Genomic DNA, 22,316 nt, shown 5'->3' on the forward strand with positions numbered 1-22,316 from the left:
TGTGCATTTAAGAAGACGTGGCGTTCCCATCGTGGCGCAGTGGTTAACAAATTTGACTAGGAACCATGAGGTTGTGGGTTCGATCCCTGGCCTTGCTCAATGGATTACAGATCTGGTATTGCTGTGAGCTGCGGTGTAGGTCGCAGACACGACTCGGATCCCACTTTGCTGTGGCTGTGGCGTAGGCCAGTGGCTACAGCTCTGATTAGGCCCTAACCTGGGAACCTCCATATGCCGAGGGTGTGGCCCTAGAAAAGACAAAAAGACCAAAAAAAAAAAAAAAAAAAAAAGCAAGATGAGACGTACATAGATGGGCAAGCCAGACAGTAATCACATGGCACAGACTGAGGCAAGAGATAAGGTAAAAACTCCAGAACCAGATTTCCAGGGGTCAAAGCCTGGCCATGATTTTTTTTTTTTTAATGGTATAGTTGATTTACTGTGTTGTGTTAGTTTCTGGTATACAGCAAAGTGATTCAGTTTTACATATATATGTAACAGTTTGCATTTGTTAATCCCAGACTCCCAATCCTTCCCTCCTCTCCCCCTTGGCAACCACAAGTTTGTTCTTTATACCTGAGTCTGTTTCTATTTTGTAGATAGGTTTATTGTGTCATATTTTATATTCTATATATAAGTGATATCATATGGTGTTTCTGACTGACTTAGTGTGATAATCCCTAGACCCATCCATGTTGCTGCAAATGGCATTTCATTCTTTTTTAAGGGCTTAGTAGTAGTCCATTGTGTGTGTGTGTATATGCCACATCTTTTTGATCCATTCATCTGTCATTGAACATTTAGGTTGTTTCCAAGTCTTTGCTGTTGTAAATAGTGCTGCCAGGAACATAGGGGTGCATCCATCTTTTCAAATTATAGTTTTATCTAGGTATATGCCCAGAAGTGAGATTGCTGGCTCATATGGCAATTCTATTTTTAGGTTTTTGAGAAATCTCCATACTGTTTTCCATAGTGGCTGCATCAATTTACATTCTCACCAACAGTGTAGGAGGGTTCCCTTTTCTCCACAGCCTCTTCAGCATTTGTTTGTAGACTTTTTTTTTTTTCCTGTCTTTTTCCCATTTCTTGGGCCTCTCCCTCGGCATATGGAGGTTCCCAGGCTAGGGGTCTAATCGGACCTGTAGCCGCCAGCCTACGCCAGAGCCACAGCAACGTGGGATCCAAGCCTCTTCTGCGACCTACACCACAGCTCACGGCAACGCCAGATCCTTAACCCACTGAGCAAGGGCAGGGATCAAACCTGCAACCTCATGGTTCCTAGTCGGGTTTGTTAACCACTGAGCCACGATGGGAACTCCTGTAGACTTTTTAATGATGGCCATTCTGACCTCTGTGAGGTGGTGCTTCATCATAGTACTTTGCACCGTAGTTTTTATTTGCATTCCTCTAATTAGTGATGTTGCATCTTTTCATGCACCTGTTGCTGGCTATGATTCTTACTTGCTGCGCAGTCTCGAGTTTCTTTACCTCTCTGTACTTCAGCTCTCTCAGCTATAAAACGGGCTTAACTGTGAGACTTAAGTGAGTTCATACATGTCAAGTGCCCAGCAGATGGGAAGTGCTCACTGTGTTAGCTGCTTTCTTTTCTTTTCTTTTCTTTTCTTTTTTTTTTTTTTTTTTTTTTTTTTTTTGCTTTTTAGGGCTGAACCTGTGGCGTGTGGAAGTCCCCAGGCCAGGAGCTACAGCTGCCGGCCTACGCCACAGTAACACCAGATCCAAGCCAAATCCGAAACCTACACCACAGCTCATGCAAATGCCGGATCCTTAACCCACTGAGCAAGGCCCGTGGTGGAACCGGCATCCTCATGGATGCTAGTTGGGTTGGTTTCCACTGAGCCACTGTGGGAACTCCCTTAGCTGCTATTAAATACTGTCACTGTCAGTGAAAAGCAGACATTTCCTCATCTATAAACAACAGGCAACCAAATCAGGCGTCTTGAAGGCCTTGTCAGTTTAAGGGTATCTCCCAGTGTAAAGAGGCTATAATATGAAATGCTGGACCAGGCACTGGAAGACTTCCAGAGAGGGCTTTGCAGGCTGAATTGACTGGGGCAGGTTTCCTGGACAAGGTGGGACAAGGGTTGAGGGTGAAGGCTGGTAAGAATTTGGGAAGGTGGAGGGGACGTGAGCACAGGGCAGAGGATGTTTCAGGGGTTGGGCAAGTCCCAGGACTCCCAACTCCTAGGCCTTGGAGAGAGGGGCTTACAGGGCAGCCCCCCGTGCTCTGCTTCCCAGCAGCCCCAGAACGAGCTGCTGCTGCCCCTTGAACTGTGCAGGCCAGAGGGTTATGGTGGGATCTGGGCTTGCTTGGCCAGGATCAAGTTGCGGGTCAAGGTGGAGACATCCTTTTCCGGTGGCCCTGCCTGTTGTCAAGGACCAGCTTCAGTCGTGCTGGGGGGCAACACCTCCTTTGGGGAGACGTTCCTCCCTAAGCCTTTTCCTCCTTCCCCTTCTGCCCAGCCCCTGCTCTGGGTGGGAAGGGGATTACTTAAGAAAGCATCTCCCACCCTCTGACCCCATGTGTATGTCTTCACTGCTGGGGAGGGGGACGGTCTCCAAATCCCTTCTCTCCTCACTTCCAAATAGCCAAGAGTAGTGATTCTTTTTTTTTTTTTTAAAGCAATGTTTTCAAGATTTGGAGTGTTTTTCTGATCTTCCTTGGGAGTGACTAGCACCTCCAAGCCTGCCTGTTCCCTGCAGTGGTCAGGGGTGGGGGCGCTTCTGGACACTGTCACTGCAGACCTCCCTGCCTGGGGCCCCGTCTTGGTTTTAGGGCATAGGGATGCCCTTAGCTACTATTAAATACTGTCACTGTCAGTATTTAGGGCATAGGGAACTCCTGAGACATAGGGCATAAGATTCCCTGAGACTTTGAGCTCAGACAAAGTCCACACCTGCCACCATTCCAAGTAACCCTCCCAACCCACCCTCAAGCTCTGGCTCTACCATGGTGCCTCCAGTCGGGAGTCTCCGACTCCGGTGCATTAGGACCACTCAGCTCTTGTTCAATAGATGTAGGTGGTCAGCTCTTTGAGAGATAAAGCTTTACTTTCTTCAAAAGCTTTGTGTTGGAGTTCCCATTGAGGCTTAGTGGAAACAAATCCAACTAGTATCCATGGGGATGCAGGTTCGATCCCTGGCCTTGCTCAGTGGGTCCAGGGTCCGGTGTTGCCATGGACTGTGGTGTAGGTCGCAGTTGTGGCTTGGATCCCGTGTTGCTGTGGCTATGACATGGGCCAGCAGCTGCAGCTCTGATTTAACCCCAAGCCTGGGAACTTCCATGTGCTTTGGGTACAGCCCTAAAAAGGAAAAAAAAAAAAAAAAAAGGCTTTGTGGACATGTGAGTTAATAGACCTACAAGTACTCATGTCTTCAGGGTTTACAAAGTGCCTTCCTATCAGTGAGCTCACTAGCTTCTTGCAGTGACTCTGTGTCATTTTCTGGATATGGCTCTCCTGTGAAATTGTATGACTTGCCCATCCAAGGTCAGTGAGAGCAGAGCTAGGATCCATGCCTTCTTGCTCCATGCACACCTACAATCCGAATTGGTCCTCAGATGGGCCGGCTGGAGCCTCAGCAGAGCTCAGCAACGGGAAGGAGAATGGCCAGCCCTGCAGTGGCAACTCATGAGTACTTGGGTGGGAGAGGGGGGGGGTCCCAAATCTCCCCTGGGAGTGGCATTGGCAGGAACAGGCTCCTGATGGGTTCCCTTTGCCAAGGTAAGCAAGGCGCCTGGGTGGGACCCAGGAGTCTGGAGCTCACCAGTAACCCTTCAAGCCAGAGGAGATAAAATGGTGCCAGTCCTCACACCCCTGGCAGGATCACCCAACCTGGTTGGGCCCGTAGTTTCTGTGGGTTTTCTTCAGACTCTTCTCCCTGCAGTCTGTTAGCCAAGACAAGTCTTAGGAACTGTGGGTCCCTACAACTGGGGCCCCTCTGCCCAGGGCCTTCATGGTCATCTGGATAGGGAGGGTGGCGCTACCAAGGAGTCTGGCAAAAGGCGGGGCAGGGACTGCTCCCAGAAGCAAAGCTTGAGGCCAACAGTGCACGCGAAGAATGTGGGTACCAGCCCAGTGCCATCTCTAGACAACCTCAGGTAGGTCACCTCCTTTATAAGCCCCGGGTTCCTGCATCCACTAAGAGAGAGGGCCTCGCTAGACCATCTCTAAGATCTTGCCCAACACTGGCATTCACCGTGTAATTGCTGCCTCACATCCTACCACAGATTATGAGCCATTTGGCTGCTGATGGACAATTGAATTATCCCCTGTGACCTACTCCTCTAAGCCATGCTGTAGAGGAATGGTAAACATGGAGAAGTGCAAGGGCCAGTATCTGGTAGATACTGCCCGATTGCTTCCAAATGGTGCCATCCCAACTTACATTCCATCAGCAGTGCAGGAAAGGCCCTCTTTCCCCACATTCCTGCTGTATCAGCCAGGGTTCTCCAGAGGTACAGAATCTATATAAATCCAGTTGACCCTTGAACAAGGCAAGGGTTAGGGAAGCAACCCTCCAGAGTCAAAACTCTGAGTATGGGTTATGGTTGGCCGTCCATACCCACTGTTCCTCAATAGTCACGGTTCCACATTCGCGGATTCCACCAACTGTGGATCATGGGGTACTACAGTATTTACTATTGAAAAAAATGCGCAGATAAGAGAGACTGATTAAGTTTTAAGGAATTAACACATGAGACTGGGGATCTGGCCCATCAGGCTGTGGCAGCTTAGGCAAAAGTTGATGTGGCAGTCTTGCATCTGAAGTCTGCAGGGCAGATCAGCAACTGGGAACTCAGGATTTTTTCCCCTTTTTCTTTTTAGCGCTGCACCTGTGGCGTATGGAGGGTCCCAGACTAGAGGTCAAATCAGAGCTGCAGCCACCAGCCTACACCACAACCACAGCAACTCCAGATCCGAGCCGCATCTGCAACCTATGGCAACACCAGATCATCAACCCACTGAACGAGGCCAGGGATCAAGCCTGCATCTTCATGGATACTAGTTGGATTCTTAACCCAGTCTGCCACAAGGGGAACTCCATCAGACAGTATTTCTATGTTAAGTCTTGAGACAGAATTCCTTCTACAGAAAATCTCAGTTTTTGCTCTTAAGGCCTTCAACTGATTGGATGCGGCCCACCCACATTATCAAGGGTCATCTCCTTTACTTAAAATCAGCTGATCATAGACGGCAGTCATTTCTACAAAACACCTTCACAGCAACACTTGGACTAGAGCTAGACTAAACAACTAGCACTATAACCCATCAAGTGAATATAAAATTAACCATCACACCTGCCACTGCTTTATACCATCACCAAGTGTTGGCCATTTTAACCATGAGAAACATCAAAGTCTCCTAGGGTTTTTTCTGCCATATGAACAATTGACTGAAGAGAGATAACTGGCTGTGCTGACTCCGCATTTGCCCCACGCCCACCCCGACCCCATGCCTTCTCTACCTTTCTTTGTCCTGCTCTGGGCCCCAGGACGCTAATCTCTGGATTGGCCTCACCAGGGCTCCCTCACCTCTGGCTCAGCCAAGAGAAGTACCAGAGGTCAGCAGGAAGGGTGAGAGGGACTTTGGGGTTTGGATTCCCCAGCCCCTTGCTCCTTGGCATCACTGCTCTGGCACTGGCTTCCTTCCTTCAAGGTGCCAGACCTCCTTGGGCTCCTGGGCCACTCTTTTTTCTCTTGCCTCCTCAGTGCTAGCTTCTCAGTGTCCCTTAACCCTGCTTGCATCTCTATAAATAAGCAACCCTCCATGAAAGAGGCCCTCTGTGTCCAGTTGATTCCCTGCAGAGGTCCTGATGACACCAGCCACCCTGGATGAGGACCCAGAAGAATGGACAGTGGATGGGCAGAGGGACAAAGTGAGGTGGACAGCACAGGCCCACGTGCAGGGACTCTCTTCCTTCTCCCTGGGAGAAAGGCCAGGCCTCAGGGGTCTTCTGGTCAACCAAGGGAGAGAAGGTGGGTCACAAGCTACCTCAGGACCCAGCCTATGGAGCCTTTTGGGGGTGGCATGGCCTTCCCAGAGGTGGCTGTCTCACTGCCTGTGCCCTGACTCCTGCTGTCTGTCTCCTGCTGGAAGAATGTCCTGACTCCTAAGGGGGGGGGGGGGCAGTACCGGCACTCACAGCCCCTCCTCTCCACACCCCTGGAAGAAGAAACCTCCTACCCCCTGTATCCACACCTGCCTTTCAGGATTCCCCCCCATCCTGAAGGTGGGAGGTGGCCCTTCTCCAGGCTCTGAATCCCACCCCCCACCTTCCTCCCTGCCCAAGTCATCCCCTCTCTTCCCCTGCACCTCAGTCTTTCCTGCCTCCTGCCCATCGGCCCCGAGAGTGTTTAAATCTTTCCCATGTAAGAAATGAAGGAGTTCCCACTGTGGCTCAGCCATTAACAAAACCAACTGGTGTCCATGAGGACGCCAGTTTGATCCCTGCCTCGCTTAGTGGGTTAAGGATCCAGCGTTGCCTTGAGCTGTGAGTTTTGGTGTAGGTTGCAGACTTGGCTCAGATGAGGCTTGGATCTGACGTTGCCGTGGCTGTGGTGTAGGCCAGTGGCTACAGGTCCTAGTCGAACCCTCTCCTGGGAACGTCCTTATGCCGTGAGTGTGGCCCTAAAAAGACAAAAAAAAAAAAAAAAAAAAAAAAAAAAAGAAAGAAAGAAAGAAAAGAAGAACAAGAGAAACGAAATGGGAGTTCCTCCTGTGGCACAACGAGATCGGTGGCGTCTTGGGAGCGCTGGAACGCAGGTTCCTCCCCTGGCCCCAGCACAGTGGGTTAAGGATCTGGCATTGCCACAGCTGTGGCTTAGGTCTCCACTGCAGCTCGGATCTGATCTCTGGCCTGAGAACTCCAAACACCTTGGGGCATCCAAAACAATAAAAAAGAACTGAAATAAAAAACACCTCAAACCCAAGTCCCGCTGTATCTCTGCTCTGCTTCTCCTGTTGCCTCACCCTCAAACTTTTTTGTCAGAATCCTCCTCCTCCCCACCCAGCAGTACCCAACCCCATGTCTGGGCACTCAGGTCTATGCTGTGTTGCAATCCATAAAAGTCACCTGCTCCTAAAACTGGTGAACTAAATGCCACCCAAGTTTAGGCCCCAGTCAAGATCCTCCCTGTGCACGTATCACCTACACTTACTTGCGGTTTTCCACCTCTTGTACCCTGTGATCTAGCCAGCCAGTACTGCGTGGGCTCCCCAAAATGGGCCACGTACCCTCCTGGCATTTGCTGTTCCCTTTGATCTCCTGCTTACGTCCCCTTCCTCCTCCTTCCTCTTTGCTGGAGATTTCTGCTTAGATGTCCCTGCCTTAGAGAAGCTTTTCCTGATGCCCACCACCTCCAGACTTAGGCAAGGTGTGCCCCATAGCAGGCCCCCAGTGTCCCCCTCTATTTCCCTGGTGGAGCGCAGGCCCCCATATGAGGGATTTACTGTTCATTGGTCTTCAAGCATCACCTGACTGTGAGTTTCCTGACGACAGGGACCATGTCCCATCTCTGTTCCATTCTCAGCCCCCAGCCCAATGCGTAGCCCCAGCAGGTACTCAACACGCCCTCCAAACGAATGAATGGACCAATGGCACTGGCCTCCTATGTGTGGGGTGTAGGATTGGCATGGAGCTCAGAAGCTCTGGAGGGCAGGGTGGGAGGTGGGACATTTTAACCAGCAGAGCTGTCCAGAAATGGGATGGACAGCCCGACAATGTTGGGGGCTACTGTCACAGGGCTGACAGGGTGACTCCAATTGAGCTTCCATGGTGAAGTCTGGCCTTTGATGGGGAGCATGGACTCCAAGACCCAACAGGACTCTGAAACTAACACTCAATATTTCCAGCTGGCCTGGAACTGGAGCCCTGGCCTGTGATTCCCCTGGCCGTGAACAGGCACTCACCGCAGGCTGGTGGTTAGACCTCTGCAGTCTTGCAAGGGAGGGTGCTCAAATCAGGATCATGCAGCCTCATCACCACAAGAGGGCGTGCTGGGCTTAGTCTTGCCTTGAGCCTGCAGTGGGACCAGGAGGCTTACCTGGTCTGAGGTAGGTGGGGCAGGCCAGGAGAGGGGTCCCTGAGGCAGGGCTCTGCTGAGGGTGCGATTAGAGTGATCAGATCCCGGTCCACCGCTGGCCCCAAAGTCAAAAGAGTTTATTGGAAGACAGATTTGTTACGCTGTTTTAAAATTACATGTATATACTAATACTTATTATAGGAAGCCTTCAAGTGTAAAATGGGCAATGAGTTTGTATGTATTCCCCCCAAAGGGGAGCGAAGGCTGGTGGGGGAGGGTAGGACGTCCATGAATGGGGCTCATCATTAGGAATCTCAGGGGCAGGGAAAGCTGTGTCCTGACTTCCAAGTCCTCTCTGGTCCATTTCCCAGGAAAGTTTGCTTTATTCTGGTTCTCAGAGCACCTCTCACTCAGTCACCCTGACACTACCCTCCTCCACCCTCATCTTGCAATTCTCCTTCTGGCACTGGTGCCATCAGATTGACTCTGAGGTGTGATTTAAAAGAGGCCTGGAAGTCCTTCCTGGCCTCTACCTTTCTTCCATCTGTTCTTTTGGGAAGACTGAGCTAGGTTGGATCTGTTCCCTGTGATCACCCCAGGGCAGGGAGCTGACCCCTATCCAGCACCCCCATGCTCCAGGTCCTACAGCCTATTTGGCAGACAGGAAGAGCTAGAAGGGACTTGTCACTTGGTGGCCTTCCAGGATGCCTTGCTCTCCACCCTTCTCCCAGCCCTGACAACTCAATCCAGCTGACATGACAGGATATGAGACTGCACAGAAGGGCCTGCAGCGAACAAGGCCACTTTTCTTTGCTGAGGTGGGGGACAGGGCTGTGGGCCCCCCTGCCTCCCTGGGCACATTTTCCAGGGGTTAGAGCCATTTCCAGCAATGTATCTGGAAGGGGAGCCTGGAATCCTAGAGCCTTCTGTCCTAGAAGCAAAAGAAGCTGATAGCATGCTCAGGTAGAAATGGGCCTGGCGGTGGGGGGTTAGTGACTTCCTAGAGGTGCAGCCAAAGGGATCAGAAGTCACCCCAGGGGGACGAAGAGAACCCCAGGAGGGGTTCAAGTTGATCACAGTTTGGGGTCAACAGGATTGTGGAGTAAGACTTTGGCTACTCTCTGACAAAGCCCTCCAGCTGTTGCGGGGGGGGGGGGTCGTTTGCATGTCATTTGCATAGTGCTCTTTTGATGTCCAAAGGCACTGAAATTTCCTGTCCTTGCTTCTTTTCCCCTTTCTTTCCTCGGTTCCTTTTTAACCTCCAGGCAACTCTCTATCTATCTCCTCTTCCCCACAACTTTTCCTCTCCCAGGCTAAACAGGGACATGGAGTATTAAGTCCCGGGGATTGGCCCTTCTCCACCACCTCCTATCTATCCAGAACTCAAAGAGCTGATTTCGTAGAGACTCTAAGTGTTCCATAGAATCCCTCATAGTCTCCATGAAGGAGGGAGGGACAAAGGGGTCTTTTGCACCCCTTTTCCACTCCTCCAGGTGACATGATCATCAAGCAAGTCAGATGGAAGGAATAAAAATTGTCCAACCCTGCCCTTTGCCCCATACACACATGCTGCAAACCCACCCAACCTTTGAAAGCCCAGGAAGAGCATAAGAAGGAGGAGCAGAGAGAGTAGAAGGGTCTCTGCTTTGACTTTGCTTGCCGTGTGACCCTGGGCTAGTCCTCAGCCCACCCCACCCCCCACGGACCTCTGGTCCCTCATGTGAATATCTAGATTCTTTCCACCTGGAGTTAGACTATCAAAGAAGAGAGAAGAGCTGGGGGATTCAGGCTCAGATGCTGGAGGGCAGGATTAAAAGCATCAGCTTTGGAATCAGGCAGACCTAGTCTAGATTACAATTCTGCCAGCCACCAGCCGATTAAGTTCCCTGAACCCCAGTTTCCTCATCTGTAAAAGGATCCTAAAAATTGTATGTTCCTTCTGAAGAATGTGTACATGTATGTGTGACTGGGTCACCATGCTGTACAGTAGAAAATTGACAGAACACTATAAACCAGCTATAATGGAAAAAAATAAAAATCATTATACAAAAAAAAAAATTTGTATGTTCCTTCTAAAGGTGTGCTGATTAAATAAGAAGGTGCATGTCCAGCATGTACCACTTTCTTGGCACATAGGAAGCGTTCAATCAATATTTACTGAATGAATCAGTATATGAATAAAGGTGAGGTCCTGTCTGCCACCTTCTCCCCCATACCTCCTACCCTCTCATCTTCCCCCCAACCCCAGATCCACCACCCCCATGAAGGTCTAGAACCCAAAGCTGTCTTTTTTTTTTTTTTTTTTTTTGTCTTTTTAGGGCCACACCTGTGACATATGGAGGTTTCCAGGCTAGGGGTCCAGCTGGAGCTGTAGCCTACCCCACATCCACAGCAACGTCAGATCCAAGCCGCATCTGTGACATACACCATAGCTCACAGCAATGCGGGATCCTTAACCCATTGAGGGAGGCCAGGGATAGAACCCGCGTCCTCATGGATACCATCAGTCAGTTTCATTAACTGCCGAGCCGTGACAGGAACTCCCCAAAGCTGTCTTTCCAACTATGAACCTGCAAGGTCCCGTATCTTCCTCGGTGGGCCCCATCCCCAAGAGCTCCACCCCTCCCCCCAACCTCAGGACTCTAGAATATAGGCTGCAGCTGGAAGACCGCTGGAAATAATTAGGTACATGCTCCTCAGGCTTCTGGAAAACTAAAGCCCAGAAAAGAAATGTAACTTTGCACAAGGAAAAGAGAAACAGGTTCCAGATAATGGTGGTCAGAGAATCAGACCCTTGATGCACAGGGCTATGCAAATACTATGCAAATAGAGACATGGAAATCACAAGCACACAGGGGTATATAAACTGTCTGCAGGCATTTTTTAGGATGATGGGAGGTGAAGTGCAGTAGTAGATAAGAAATGGCCTCAGGTTTGGGGCCAAACCTGAAGTGGAGGAGGGGAAGCAAGGAGGGGAAAGAGAAGGGAAGGAAGGGATAGACTGGTAGTGTCCCAAGCAGGGGACAGGGTGGTCTCCGGGTTCACTAAATCTCCAAAAAGCAATTACTAATTTCTTCTTCCAGCCAGAAGAAACAGCAAGTCTCCTCCCTTCTTGCCAAGAGTGGGGGCAAGGGAGGATGAGGTGATCGGGGCAGAGTGGTTTGTATGGACCCCGAGAAGAACTTATTAAATACTTCCTATTCCTCTGGGGCCATGATGGCATCCACCGGGGCCTTTCTGACACCTGTTGTGCATCCTGCCCTGTTTGGGGCTATGGGAGCAGCCAATCAGTTAACAACCAGGGGCTAGGATAAGAAAAGTCCCATAGAACCAGCCACACGGGCTATTAAAAACACAGAGGTATTATGGTAATATAATTACAGATCAGATCACTTCCAACTTCAGAAAGGAGGTGGTATTTGAATTGTGCAGGCAGAGCTTTAGAACAGGAGCCCTGATCCTTACTGGCTGTTTTACTTTGGGCAAGCTAAACTCCCTACGCCTCGTTTTCTCCATCTGTAAAATGGAAATAATAACAGTCCAATTTACAAGTTGTTATGAGGACTCAACAAGATCAGGTGCCTTTAAAGTGTTGGTTAGCACAGTGCCTGGCACACAGTGAAAGCTCAGTGACTACTGTATACATAATAGGGATAGTTGGGGCGGATGGCAGGTAAACATACCAACTAGAATGAACACTGCAAACAAGGCATAGGGGCAGAAAAGCCCAGAACCTGTCTGTGAGCAGGTTGATAAAGAGACTATACAGAAAGGAAGGTGAGGTCTGCATTCCTATCGGCATTTGGTTTTCTAGGCTTAGAGGCAGGTGGTTCCTTGGTCTTAGCAATACTTACTGGGACTTGAAGAGTGGAGGAGAAGGGTGGGGGAGCTCAGATGATGAGTCTACACTGGGTGCTGCAGAGAACCCTGGAGTGGGAGTCCACAGACCTGATCCCAGCTAGACTCCCTCCATCCCTGGGGAATTGTGTGCCTTTGGATGAGTCACTTCCAGCTCTGTAGACAAGGGAGGGGACCGTTCCTACAGCCCCGGACACCGGTAAATAATTTTCTCATCATCCTCTCCTAGAGCCTCCTAGCAACCTGGGACAGGGGAGGGCAGGCGACAGCAGTATCTTCACATGGAAAATGTGGAAAGTTTCCCCATCTAGGTCCCAGGATGTGGTGAGGATGCATGGGGACTAGGTGAGTTGGCCACCTCCTACCTTCATACAGAGAAAAGCCAGCTAAGATTAGCACCTGCCCCATTTTACGGATGAGTAAACTGAGTTCAGGGAAGTGACAGCCTTGTCTCCTGTCACACAGCTGCTGAGCAGCTGAGAGGTAGGATTCCAGCACGAGATTCTTTCTAGCACATCCTTGCTGCTTCTCCAAGCACTCCAGGCTCCTCACAGAATTTACACTTGCGGAGTGTGTTCAGGCGGAAGCTCGGGCCCCGCTGGATAATCCGCCTGGGATTCCACAAAAGGGCAAGCGAGCCGGGCTCGGTGGGGACCGGGAGCCTGGGTCGCGGCGGGCCGGGCTCGGTGGGGAGAGGCCGTCCAGCCTGGTCAGGGCAGACAGGTGTTCTGCAGGGTCAGGACCCGCCCCGGCAGCACTGCCTGCCCCCTCCCCGGGGCCTCTGGCTCCCCGAATGCAAATCACTGCTTTGCCTGGGCCCGGGGCCAGGCGCGGGGGCCCTGCCAGGGGGCGTGGCCCGCGGCCCCCGCCCCGCCGCGCCGCGTGCTCACCTGGGGAGTGTGGCAATCCCGGCCGCGCCGAGTGCTGCCCGGGCGGGAGCGGCGGAGCGCGCGACGGCGGCGGCGACGGCTCCGGCAGCGGCTCCCGCGGCGGCGGCGGCGGCCGGGGGCGGGAGGAAGGAGACCCTGGCTTCCCCGGGGGCCCGGCTGGGGCAGACGCGAGGGGCCTGGGGGGGCGCTGGCTTTGGCCCCGCCTGGGGCAGGATGGTGAATCTGGAACCCATGCACCCAGGTGAGGGGCGGAGGGCGCGAGCTCTGACAGGTGTCCCCGAGTGAGGGAAGGGGCCGCGGAGCGGGGCGCCGCTCTCGGGGGTCTTCTTCCCCAGCGGCCAGGAGAGGGCAGTGTGGATAGCGGGTCAGGCAGGGGCGGGCGCGCGCAGGGAAAGTCTTGGGGGGAACCTCGGAGAAGAATGAAGGTGGGGGGGCCACTGGGTGCGGGTGGGAGGACTTCTGAAGCCTCGCGTCTGGAGAGTCCTGGCATCTGGAGAGTCGCAGCTGTGTGGGACCTGGGCGTCCTGAGCGGCTGCAGTCTAGGCAAAGTTGTCCTGTTCACCGATTGTAGAAGGGTGGCTCACTCGCTCAGCCAGGGGCGTGGACCTGGGAGTGCAGAAGTGAGGGAATACGTGTATCCACATGCTGCGTGTTTGGCGTCCCGGGATTTATGTGAAGTGGAGGCCAAGTGGACATTTGTAAGGTCTAGGGGTGCCCAGGAGAAGTGAGTGGAGCCGGGCAATTACAGAGGCACACCTGGGACAGGTGCCCCAGCACACATGTATTGATTAGGGCCTATGGAAGTGTGTGTCCGTGTGTGTCAGTGCTGAGTCTGCCTGCACCCACGTGTGTTGGGAGAGGAGGTGGAGCAGACCCTACTTGAGGAGGTATACCTGCGCCCCTGCTCTGAGGGTCTGGGTGGTACTATAGGCTGGCGCATGGGGGGTCTGGAAGTCCGTGTGCAGGAGGACTCTGGGGGACCCCGCCGGAGCTCTGTGGGACCTGGCAGGAGGAGCAGTCGGTGACAGGCCTTCGGATCAGCGCTTCCGTCTCTGTGTCTGAGAGGAGGTGGTGAGCAATGCATCCTCTGTGTTCCCTGCCCCATGGATTCAGATACCAAGCCCTCCTCTCCTCAAGGCTGGGAACCCAGAGGATGGAAATGCTTTTCGGGGAGTCAGTTTCTCCTTGCAAATGGTCTGTGGGCATGGGGTTACCCAATTCCCCTTCACCGAGCCCTCCTTCCGCAGCCAGTCGAGGACAGGAGCTACTAATCCTGGAGGTTGGGCTCAGTGTCAGGAGGGCCTTGTGGAAGTCTGTGGGCCTGAGCAGAGACAGAATCAAGGTGGAAAAAGCTGAGCCAGATTTGGCCATTTCAGACCAGCAACTTGTCTCTCCAAGGGGGTGGCATCCAATGAATGACCTTTATTAAGGACCTCTGGGCTGTGGATGGGAATTTTGTTACCTGCTCTCCTTTCTGAAGGAAGAGGGAAGGAGGCAATTCTCGTGACCCACCTCAAGGAGCAGAGCAGGCTGGAGGCTTTGGCCCTTCCTGGAGCTGCTAATCCCAAAATCAAGCAGCAGCGGGTGCAGCGGGGGAGACCCAGGGGCCCCAGTTCCCCAGACACAGTCCCGGTGGGGCTGAGTGAAAGCGGGCTGACAGTGAGGTGTTGGCTCTGAGTGGATCCCCAGGTGCCAGGACACGCCAGGAGGGGCTCAGTGAGGCAGAAGGAACCATCCAACTGGGCATCATCCAATGTTTGGGGAAAGTCTGTTTCCAGACCCTGTGGCACCAACGTGGAGCTGGACACAGCTGCGGGCAGATCCCGGACTCTCCTTCCTTCACTTCCCACCAAGAAGGCCTAGGTGTGCGTGGGAGCAACACTCCAGAAAGGCGCCCCCCAGCGGGAAGTTCTTTAGAACCAAGATCAGAGACTTCCTGGGGGTTTCCCACCTCGTTGTCTACTGAAGGCTCCTGCTCTGGGAGAAGTGGGAGGAGGGGAAAGCGGGTATCCAGCAGGGAGGCCACCTTGGGGCTAAGAGGATCTAGCTGAGAGCAGGGGCAAGAGAGGTTGAGGTTGAGGTCAGATGGCCAAGTCCCCGGTGTCTGGCCTTGGAGGAAGCTCCGGGCTGACGCTTTTCAGAAGCCCAGGCATGTCTCTCAGCCTTGTCCCCTGCCAGAGGCAAGAATGGAGAGATTGAGCTAAACCCAAGGTGCCGTGATTCCTCAGGTGGGGTCTCCATCTACCTTGGGTGGGTCACCTGAGTCATCTTTACATTCGTTGCTGCCGCTCCCCAACCCACTTCTTTAGTCTGTCTCCCCTCAGGGCTGCCCGACCTCCCTGTGAGGTTTCTTGGCCCCACCGCAGTGTCTGGTTCCCCTTCAGCGGCACCTCAAAGGGACGGTTCAGTCTGGGACTTTCTGTGGAGCTTCTGTGGCTGGGTCTCCTTTTGACGTCTCCCTTTGCTGGGTCTTCTCAATGGGCTTTTTAGTCTGGGGCCCTCTTGGTGGGGTCTTCCATTGAGGGCCCCACTGTGGGGTCTGTGAAGGAGGGTCCGTCTATGGAATGTCTCCTTGTGGGTCCCTCTCTAGAGTCTCTCAGTCCAGGATCGTCGTTGTGGAAACTTGGTCTCTTTTAAGCCCTAGTTTTCCCCTCCCGGTGAACCCGTGTCCAGCAAATTCTTTATAAATCACACTTCCCCTGTGAATTCCCAGTCCGGCGCCCTTGGGGATTCCTCCACCACTGATTCGCTGGAACAGTTTGGGGGGGTCGGAGGGCAGGAGCGCACAAAGTAGGGCGCAGGCTTGCTCCAGGTTCCCCGCTCAGGCAGCTCCGCGAGCATGGCGAGCACAGCAGCCCCTGAGTCAGCCCATCTTTTCGCTCTGATAACCTGGGTGCCAGCCGTGATTCAGGTCAGTCCGGGACCTCAGCATGTTGTATTTTGTAGAGCTCCTCTCACACGGGAGCACAAACCCCTGAGCAGGTCTGGGGTCCCCAGTCACGGGGCACTCTGGCCAGGGAGGGGCTCCTCCCTCCCAGGTCCAAAGCAGGCAGAAGGGTAGACAAGAGGCAGACAGAAAGCTCAGGAGGGAGAGAAGGGATGGAGGGAAACCAGTGGGAAGCCAGCCAAGGAGGGACCCCTGGTTAGTCCCAGGGCATCTCTTTTTCTACCATTTTCCTCACTGTCTCCCACCAGGGTTGGGATTGAAGGATGCTAGTTACAGCTCAGGAACACTGGTGGGTTGGAAGGTCTCATTGTGAGAGGAAGCACGTTTCTCTTCAAGAAGTGGCAAGAGGCACCTTCTCCCCAGGAGAGCTGGAGTCACAGCTAGCTCAGAAATAGGACTGGCGGACCCTTGAATTCCCTCTTCTAGAAGTGCCCCCCAGCAGTGGGTGTGGAGGGAGAAATCAGGAGGGCGCTCCAGTCCCTGTCGAAGGGAAGAAGCTGGAAGTGAAAGAGAAAGCAGGGGGCCCTCGGCTTTCCCACCACAGCCTGGGCCTGGGAGGGCCAGGATGTGTGGTCACTCCGCCTGCAGCCCTGGGGGGAGTGCCGCCCCTTGGACTCTGCTCCTGCAGGCTCACACACACATACTGGTTCACAGATGTGTAAGGAGAGGCTGCTTCTGGGTTGTGCCAAGGCACCGGGCAGGCAAGGCTGGCAGTGGCCAACATCTTGCCCTAGCTTCAGAGCCTGATGGCGCTGGTGAGGCAGATGAGGGGCTGCGTCTGGAATCCAGGTTCTTGCACAGAGCAGCAGAGCCTCCTCAGGGAAGGGAGTGATGGCAAGAAGCCTACTCAGTCGCTGGTGGAGATAAGAACAGCAGAGAAGCCTAGCCCCATCCCACACCTCTCTCACTCACCCTTGGCAAGTGCTGTCCGACGGGGCGAAGGGTTATGGTGTCTAGAGGAGTCTCGATGTTGGCCCAGTTTTAGGCCGAGACCTAAGAGCTCGTCCCACCCATGAGCCTCAGCCTCTTACCCAACAGAAACGGGTTCTCAGTATCTTAGCATCCTGTGGGACTTAAAAGAGTTTTTACAGACCATCTCGGCCTGCCCCACCATTCAGACTTCAATCCCCATCCAATTCCAAAGTGTCAAAATGGTGCTCCCATAAAGGGCACATCAAATGAATACAGGGTCCTGGCAGAGGGTAGAACCTTAACTCCTTCAAAGGTTATTTTTAGACATGCTTAGGACCCCCTTTATGCTAATTTAAAGGATCAGAGAGACGGCTTTGGGGTAGATGAAAAGGTAGCATAGGAAAGGGCGTTGGAGGAGAGTTTGAGTTACAGGCATAGAATTACCGTTTAGCTAAAAAACGTCCTGACCCTTATTAAACGTCCAAAGTTTGAAATAAGTTCATTCAGAATACCTGGTCACCATCCAAGCCTTACTGCCTCTTAAACTCTTTCTGTCCCCATGAGCGTTTTCCCAACGAAGTCAGAATTTGGAGAAGGCAAATGGCTTCCCAGTACGATAGAGCTGAGCTGAGACAGAAACCCAAAGCTTTTTATAGAGTGGGAGGAGGGGACTAAGTATCTGTTTAGTTAATTCATTTATCACGTGCTTCCTTTGTGCCAGGAACGCTGCCAGGCAGTTTTCATTTGATCCTCATGATATCTCCAGGAAGTATCATTATTTCCATTTTTTAACTGAGAAAACGGAGGTTCACATTTCGGGCAGGGTCCTCCTGCTAATTAAGATGGCACTGGGATTAAATCCAGGTTTGTCTGCTGTCAAAACCCATGTTCTAAATTCCAGGTGCTACTGAAGCAGGTTTGAAAACCCACGGAGAGTGAGAACTCGCCACCCCCACCCCCACCCCTTCCGGGCAGTCTCTGACTTTTTCTCAGCACTGTTGAAGAATCCCTATGGGGAAGTGTGACCGAGCTGATCTGTGATCGGCAATGCCCAGCTCCAGGGTGGGACTTCATGGGTGGGGAGAAGCAAAGGCCCTTTCCCCACTGGAGCGGAAAGTGAGCAGTGACGGAAGCCCTTTACACATTTGTCCAGGTGGCCCACACCAGTTATTCTGCATATTCATGCATGACAGACTGTACAGAAAGTTTCAAACTGCAGCAGGAAGGACTTCAATTAGGCTCAAGAAATGCCTTCTTAAATGTAGTGCACTGGGAGGGGGGGTGGGTGTGGTTGCAGGGTTTCCCCTAAAGGTCTGTAACCACACCGGACAGTGTGGATGTCTGGGGAGGGTTCTACAGCCCCCCAAGTACGCGTACCTAGGAGTCATCACTTTGGCTGGTCTCAAAAATATTCCTCAAGCTACAGTGGCTCCCAAGGTTGCTTACTCCCTCTCCTGCTGCTGGGGTGTTCTAAGAGCCAAAGAACCTGGGGGCTCCCTGGCTCCGTCTTGCTTGGCATGGCAATTACCCCCATGCATTGCAGTCACTACACCCCCAGGAGCCACAACTTAAATCTCTGCCAGAGCCACACACATCATTGCCCACCCCAAAATAAATAAGAAATAAAAGTAGGTTTCTTCCCGCTTTTCCTGGGGCGGAGGTCCACCCTTCTCCTTCATCCTGATCATCTCCAGACCTCCGGAGTCCGGACTGCCAACTGCCTGATTACCTGATGCAAATTCAGACGGCCTGCTTACCCAGGATTGGCTGGGGAGCTGGGTATGCAAATGAGCTCACCAAGTCTTTATCTGGTTTGAAAGAGTTAAAGTGCTGCCCCAGAAAAGGGGGGAGAGTGGTAAGGGGGGGGGGTCAACACAATTTGAATAAAATATTCTTCTGTCTTTAACGGCTTCGGTATTTGGGTGGTTTAATAAGGAGAGGAGCGGAGAGAGTGAGTTAGTTCAAAGTTGCCTCTTTTCTTCTCTCTGCTGACCCTGGAGGAGACTTAGGGGCCTCTTAGGTGGTGGCAGCTGTCTGTTGTGGGTAAATGTTTAATTTATTGAAATGAAGCAGGGCAGAGAGGCCGTATCAACAGCACTTGGGGGCTGAGACAGGGGACCTTGTGTAGGTCCTCTCTTTCTGCGGGGCCCTGACCCGCCTGCCATCCCTTTCTCACTGAGAACGCTGAAGGAGTAGGAGAAAAGGTAAGGGTTCCACCAGGAGGGCAGCACAGGAGCTAGGGTTTGAACCCCAGACAGTGGGCGACCTCTGAGAGTCAGACAGAGAACAGAGGCAGGATTGGGGAAGAAAGATGAGAAGAGCAAGCCTTGGTTCAAGGGTACTCTTACCTCTCAGGGAAGAGTTATTATACGGGAAGGATGGGAGGGGGATATTTCTTATGCTACTTTAAAAAATAACGTACACACAGTCCCCAAATCCCAAAGGAACTGAGGATGGAGGATGGGAAGCTTTCTCTCCCATCCCCCACTCTCCTCTGTACCCCTCCCCTTGTTACATTTTTACCAACTGAGCCTGGTGATAGAAGGAAGTGGCAATGAATGATGCAAAGGGGAGAGACCCTGCAGTAGCGCTGGAGAAAGGGGGGAGGAGGCAAGCCTGGGAGGAGCGGATATGCGCCCAAGCTTATGAATATTCTAATGGTTGGATGTTCAGGAATCAGGAATTTGAAAGTCTGATGGTTGTTGTAATTACACATTCATGTTCGCTGTTTAGTTAAGGCCACATATGTCATAGCAAGAACAATTGTGACCTGTTATTAAAATCAGTTGTGTTTTCCCTGCAGATATCAAGATGAGCGGGGATGTAGCAGATTCCACAGATTCTCGAGGTGCTCTCAGCCAGGTGGAGACAGGTAAGGTTCTTCTCTGCTGGGGAATGAAACAGAAAAGCAAGGGTGGGAGAGAGTTGTTGGAATTTGTCGAGTAATGTGCTGTCTTTTCTGGTGTGGTCTTTCAGCCCATTGGACCCAAAGTCTTGGTCTTTGGAAATGAAGGAATTCCCTAGAGACAGGGATATTACCCTGGAGCCTTGAGCAGTAGATGTTGGTCTGCAGGGGAACAAAGCTTCTGGAACTAAGCCAGGAAAGGGTCAGATCCTCAGAAACAAACAAGTTAGGGAGGAGAGTCACTTCTTGATACGCCATTCCAACACCCCTAGAAGCAGCAAGCTGTGTTTCCAGCTGCTACTGACTCGTAGAAGGCAGAACTTGCCTTTTTGTTTGTTTGGTTTTTGTTTTGTTTTGTTTCTTTCTTTTTATGGCTGCAACTGCAGCATATGGAAGTTCCCAGGCCAGGGGTTGAATTGGAACTGAAGCTGCAGCCTACACCACAGCCACAGCCACACCAGATCTGAGCCGCATCTTCAACCTCTGGCACAGCTCACAGCAATGCTGGATCATTAACCCACTGCGTGAAGCCAGGGATCGAACCTGCATCCTCACAGAGACCTTAACCCACTGATCCACGACGGGAACTCCCAGAACTTGTCTTTAGTAGATGGGGACTAAGGCCTTTTAACCCCAGATTTCTCAATAGTCCTACTCAAGGAGGCCCGTGTACAACTGTTCCTCTTTCAAATTACATGCATGTGGGTGGCAAATAGACCCGGAAAAGAAGGCTTGGTGCCTGCAGATGCATTTGCTTTGTGAATAAGAGAAAGAGGACAGGGAAGAATTGAGAAGAAAGTATCATAGCTCTCTGCTTTTAACTCCATCGTCCAAGCCTTGCTTTGAGAGATCCATATAATTAAAAAGAACTTAAAGAAAGATGAGTATAAATTGTAACACCTCCAAATAACTTTAATAGCATCCCAACAAGACCTCAATTAGTCTTTCATCTGGATCATTAGAGGCATAGAAATTAGAAGTGGAAGAGAGTTGATGTTCCCCAGAGCTAAAATCTTTTCCCAGGTCTTCAGGTGCAGTCTAGTCCCATTCTTGAAGCTAAAAGATTTGGGACTGGGGACAAGATAGCTAGGGGTCTTGTGGATGCATTTACCGTAAACTTCTCTGCCCCCCAGTTTAGTAGTGAAACAGTGTTTGCACAGGTAGAGCTTCGGGTTTGATACTTTACTCTGTGCCTGGGGACAGTTGGGCCAGGAGAGGGTGGGCCAATGGCAGCCATTTGTCAATGGATTTCTTAGCGGAGTATGTTTTACTAAAGGTCTGTGGAGTGGGGCATCTGTTCTCCCCAGTTGTAAAGAAAATTCCTTTTAATCTCTAGAACTTGAACAAGGCTTTCAAATCAGTTCCCCTGAAGAGAAATAGGCACATCTCTGCTCTGACATGCTTCCCTAAAGAAAAACTAGAGTCCAGAAGCCATGATTCAGGAGAAGTTGGGGTGCCCTTTTCAGGTAACAGGATGGCTGGACCCAACTCTGTTCACCTCGGCCTGGTCTATTGCCCCAGCCATGTGGGAACACAGCTAAGAGTGTCCATGTGGGAGGAAGACCACACTGAGAGGCCGGCTCTGATGCTCTGCTATTAGTTATGCAGTAAGGTGGGAGTGAGAAGGAACTACCTGAAACCCTGAAAAGTGAGCCAGGAGAGGGAGGGCATTCAGATCCTGGCTGGGGATTAGGAAGGTTAAGGTGTTAACAGCCAATCTCAGCAGGTTCTGGTCTCCTGTCTGGGATGGTGGGAGCCACGTAGAGACGCAGTTGAAGGGGAAAGAATCTGGACATAAACTGGGGCTTTCAGAATACGACTGTCATCCCTGTTATTGCCAATTTAACTGTGACCTTAGATCAGGCACTTGGCTTCCTTAGGAGGTAGGATAGATGACTCTCTGAAAGAGTATGGATTTAGAATCAAACAGACCTAGGATAAAAGTCACAGCTCTGCTGCTTACTGGTCATATAATCTGATGAGTTAATTTAGCCTCATCTCTTCTAAAGAGGACAATTAATATTCATCATAGAGTCACAGAGAGAGGGTTGAGAGTTCAAGCCCTTAGCACAGTGCTTGGCACATGACAGCCATGGCCATCGTTACCCCTAATGGCATCATTAAGAGTCTGTGATTCTGTCATAAACACATGAGCCTTGCTTCTATCTGTTTTGGGGCTACAGGCAGCTGAGGTGCCCTTCTCCCCTTCACTCAGGCCAAGGGGCTCAGCCATAGAGGTTGATTTTGCTCCTTCCACCATTCAGGGAAGGATTCTGGGTGGGTTCTCCTGGACTGCAAGGACATCCTTTAGTCCATGCTGTCTGGAACACCTCCACCCCCAGATCCTTCCCTTCTGGGGGTTAAGCGTGGTAGCTGGTCAGATCCATATTTACGTGATCATCAATTTGCTGCATGTTTTTAAGGGCAAGGAAAAGAGGGAGCTAATTAAAGTAACCAAACTTCCTGGAAAGTCGTTCTGACTCATTTTTTACAGAGGAAAGCTTATGATGAGTCACAGTGGTTTCCAACTTGGTTTAATGGCTTCCTTTGGATTTTTAAAAGGCAGATTCCCCTTACCAGCAGTGCATGAATTAAGGGCTGGTTTGTCTCTAGGTTTTAAGGGAACTATAAACAAAGGTGACCTAGAAAGCCCCAGCTCCCTGAGAGCACCCTCTGTCTTGTGTGAAATCCCCAAGGGGCACAAGGTGGGAGCTGAGAAAGGGAAGTGAATTTTCCCATCCTCGCTGGCCAGGACTGCGAAGG

The 22,316-nt window shown here is 51.7% G+C and overlaps 1 protein-coding gene across 3 annotated transcripts in view; it reads left to right on the forward strand.

Moving 5' to 3' along the window:
* Window positions 1–12,878: 12,878 nt before the first annotated feature.
* Window positions 12,879–22,316, forward strand: part of POU2F3 (POU class 2 homeobox 3) — an 88,192-nt gene continuing 78,754 nt past the window's right edge. For 2 of the 3 annotated variants that reach the window (XM_021062979.2, XM_084976366.1), the window contains exons 1-2: window positions 18,742–18,852; window positions 19,452–19,520. In XM_021062979.2, coding sequence (XP_020918638.2) covers window positions 19,460–19,520 — 61 coding nt within the window. In that variant the 5' untranslated portion in view covers window positions 18,742–18,852; window positions 19,452–19,459. Of the gene's footprint in view, window positions 13,031–18,741; window positions 18,853–19,451; window positions 19,521–22,316 lie in introns of those variants that run through there. The other variant, XM_021062978.2, reaches the window with a different exon arrangement.

This window comes from Sus scrofa, chromosome 9 (assembly GCF_054392235.1).
Source record: "Sus scrofa isolate SSC_HxYL_T2T_F1_AM1 chromosome 9, Sscrofa_HxYL_maternal_Yorkshire_Landrace_v2.0, whole genome shotgun sequence".
Taxonomy (NCBI): domain Eukaryota; kingdom Metazoa; phylum Chordata; class Mammalia; order Artiodactyla; family Suidae; genus Sus; species Sus scrofa.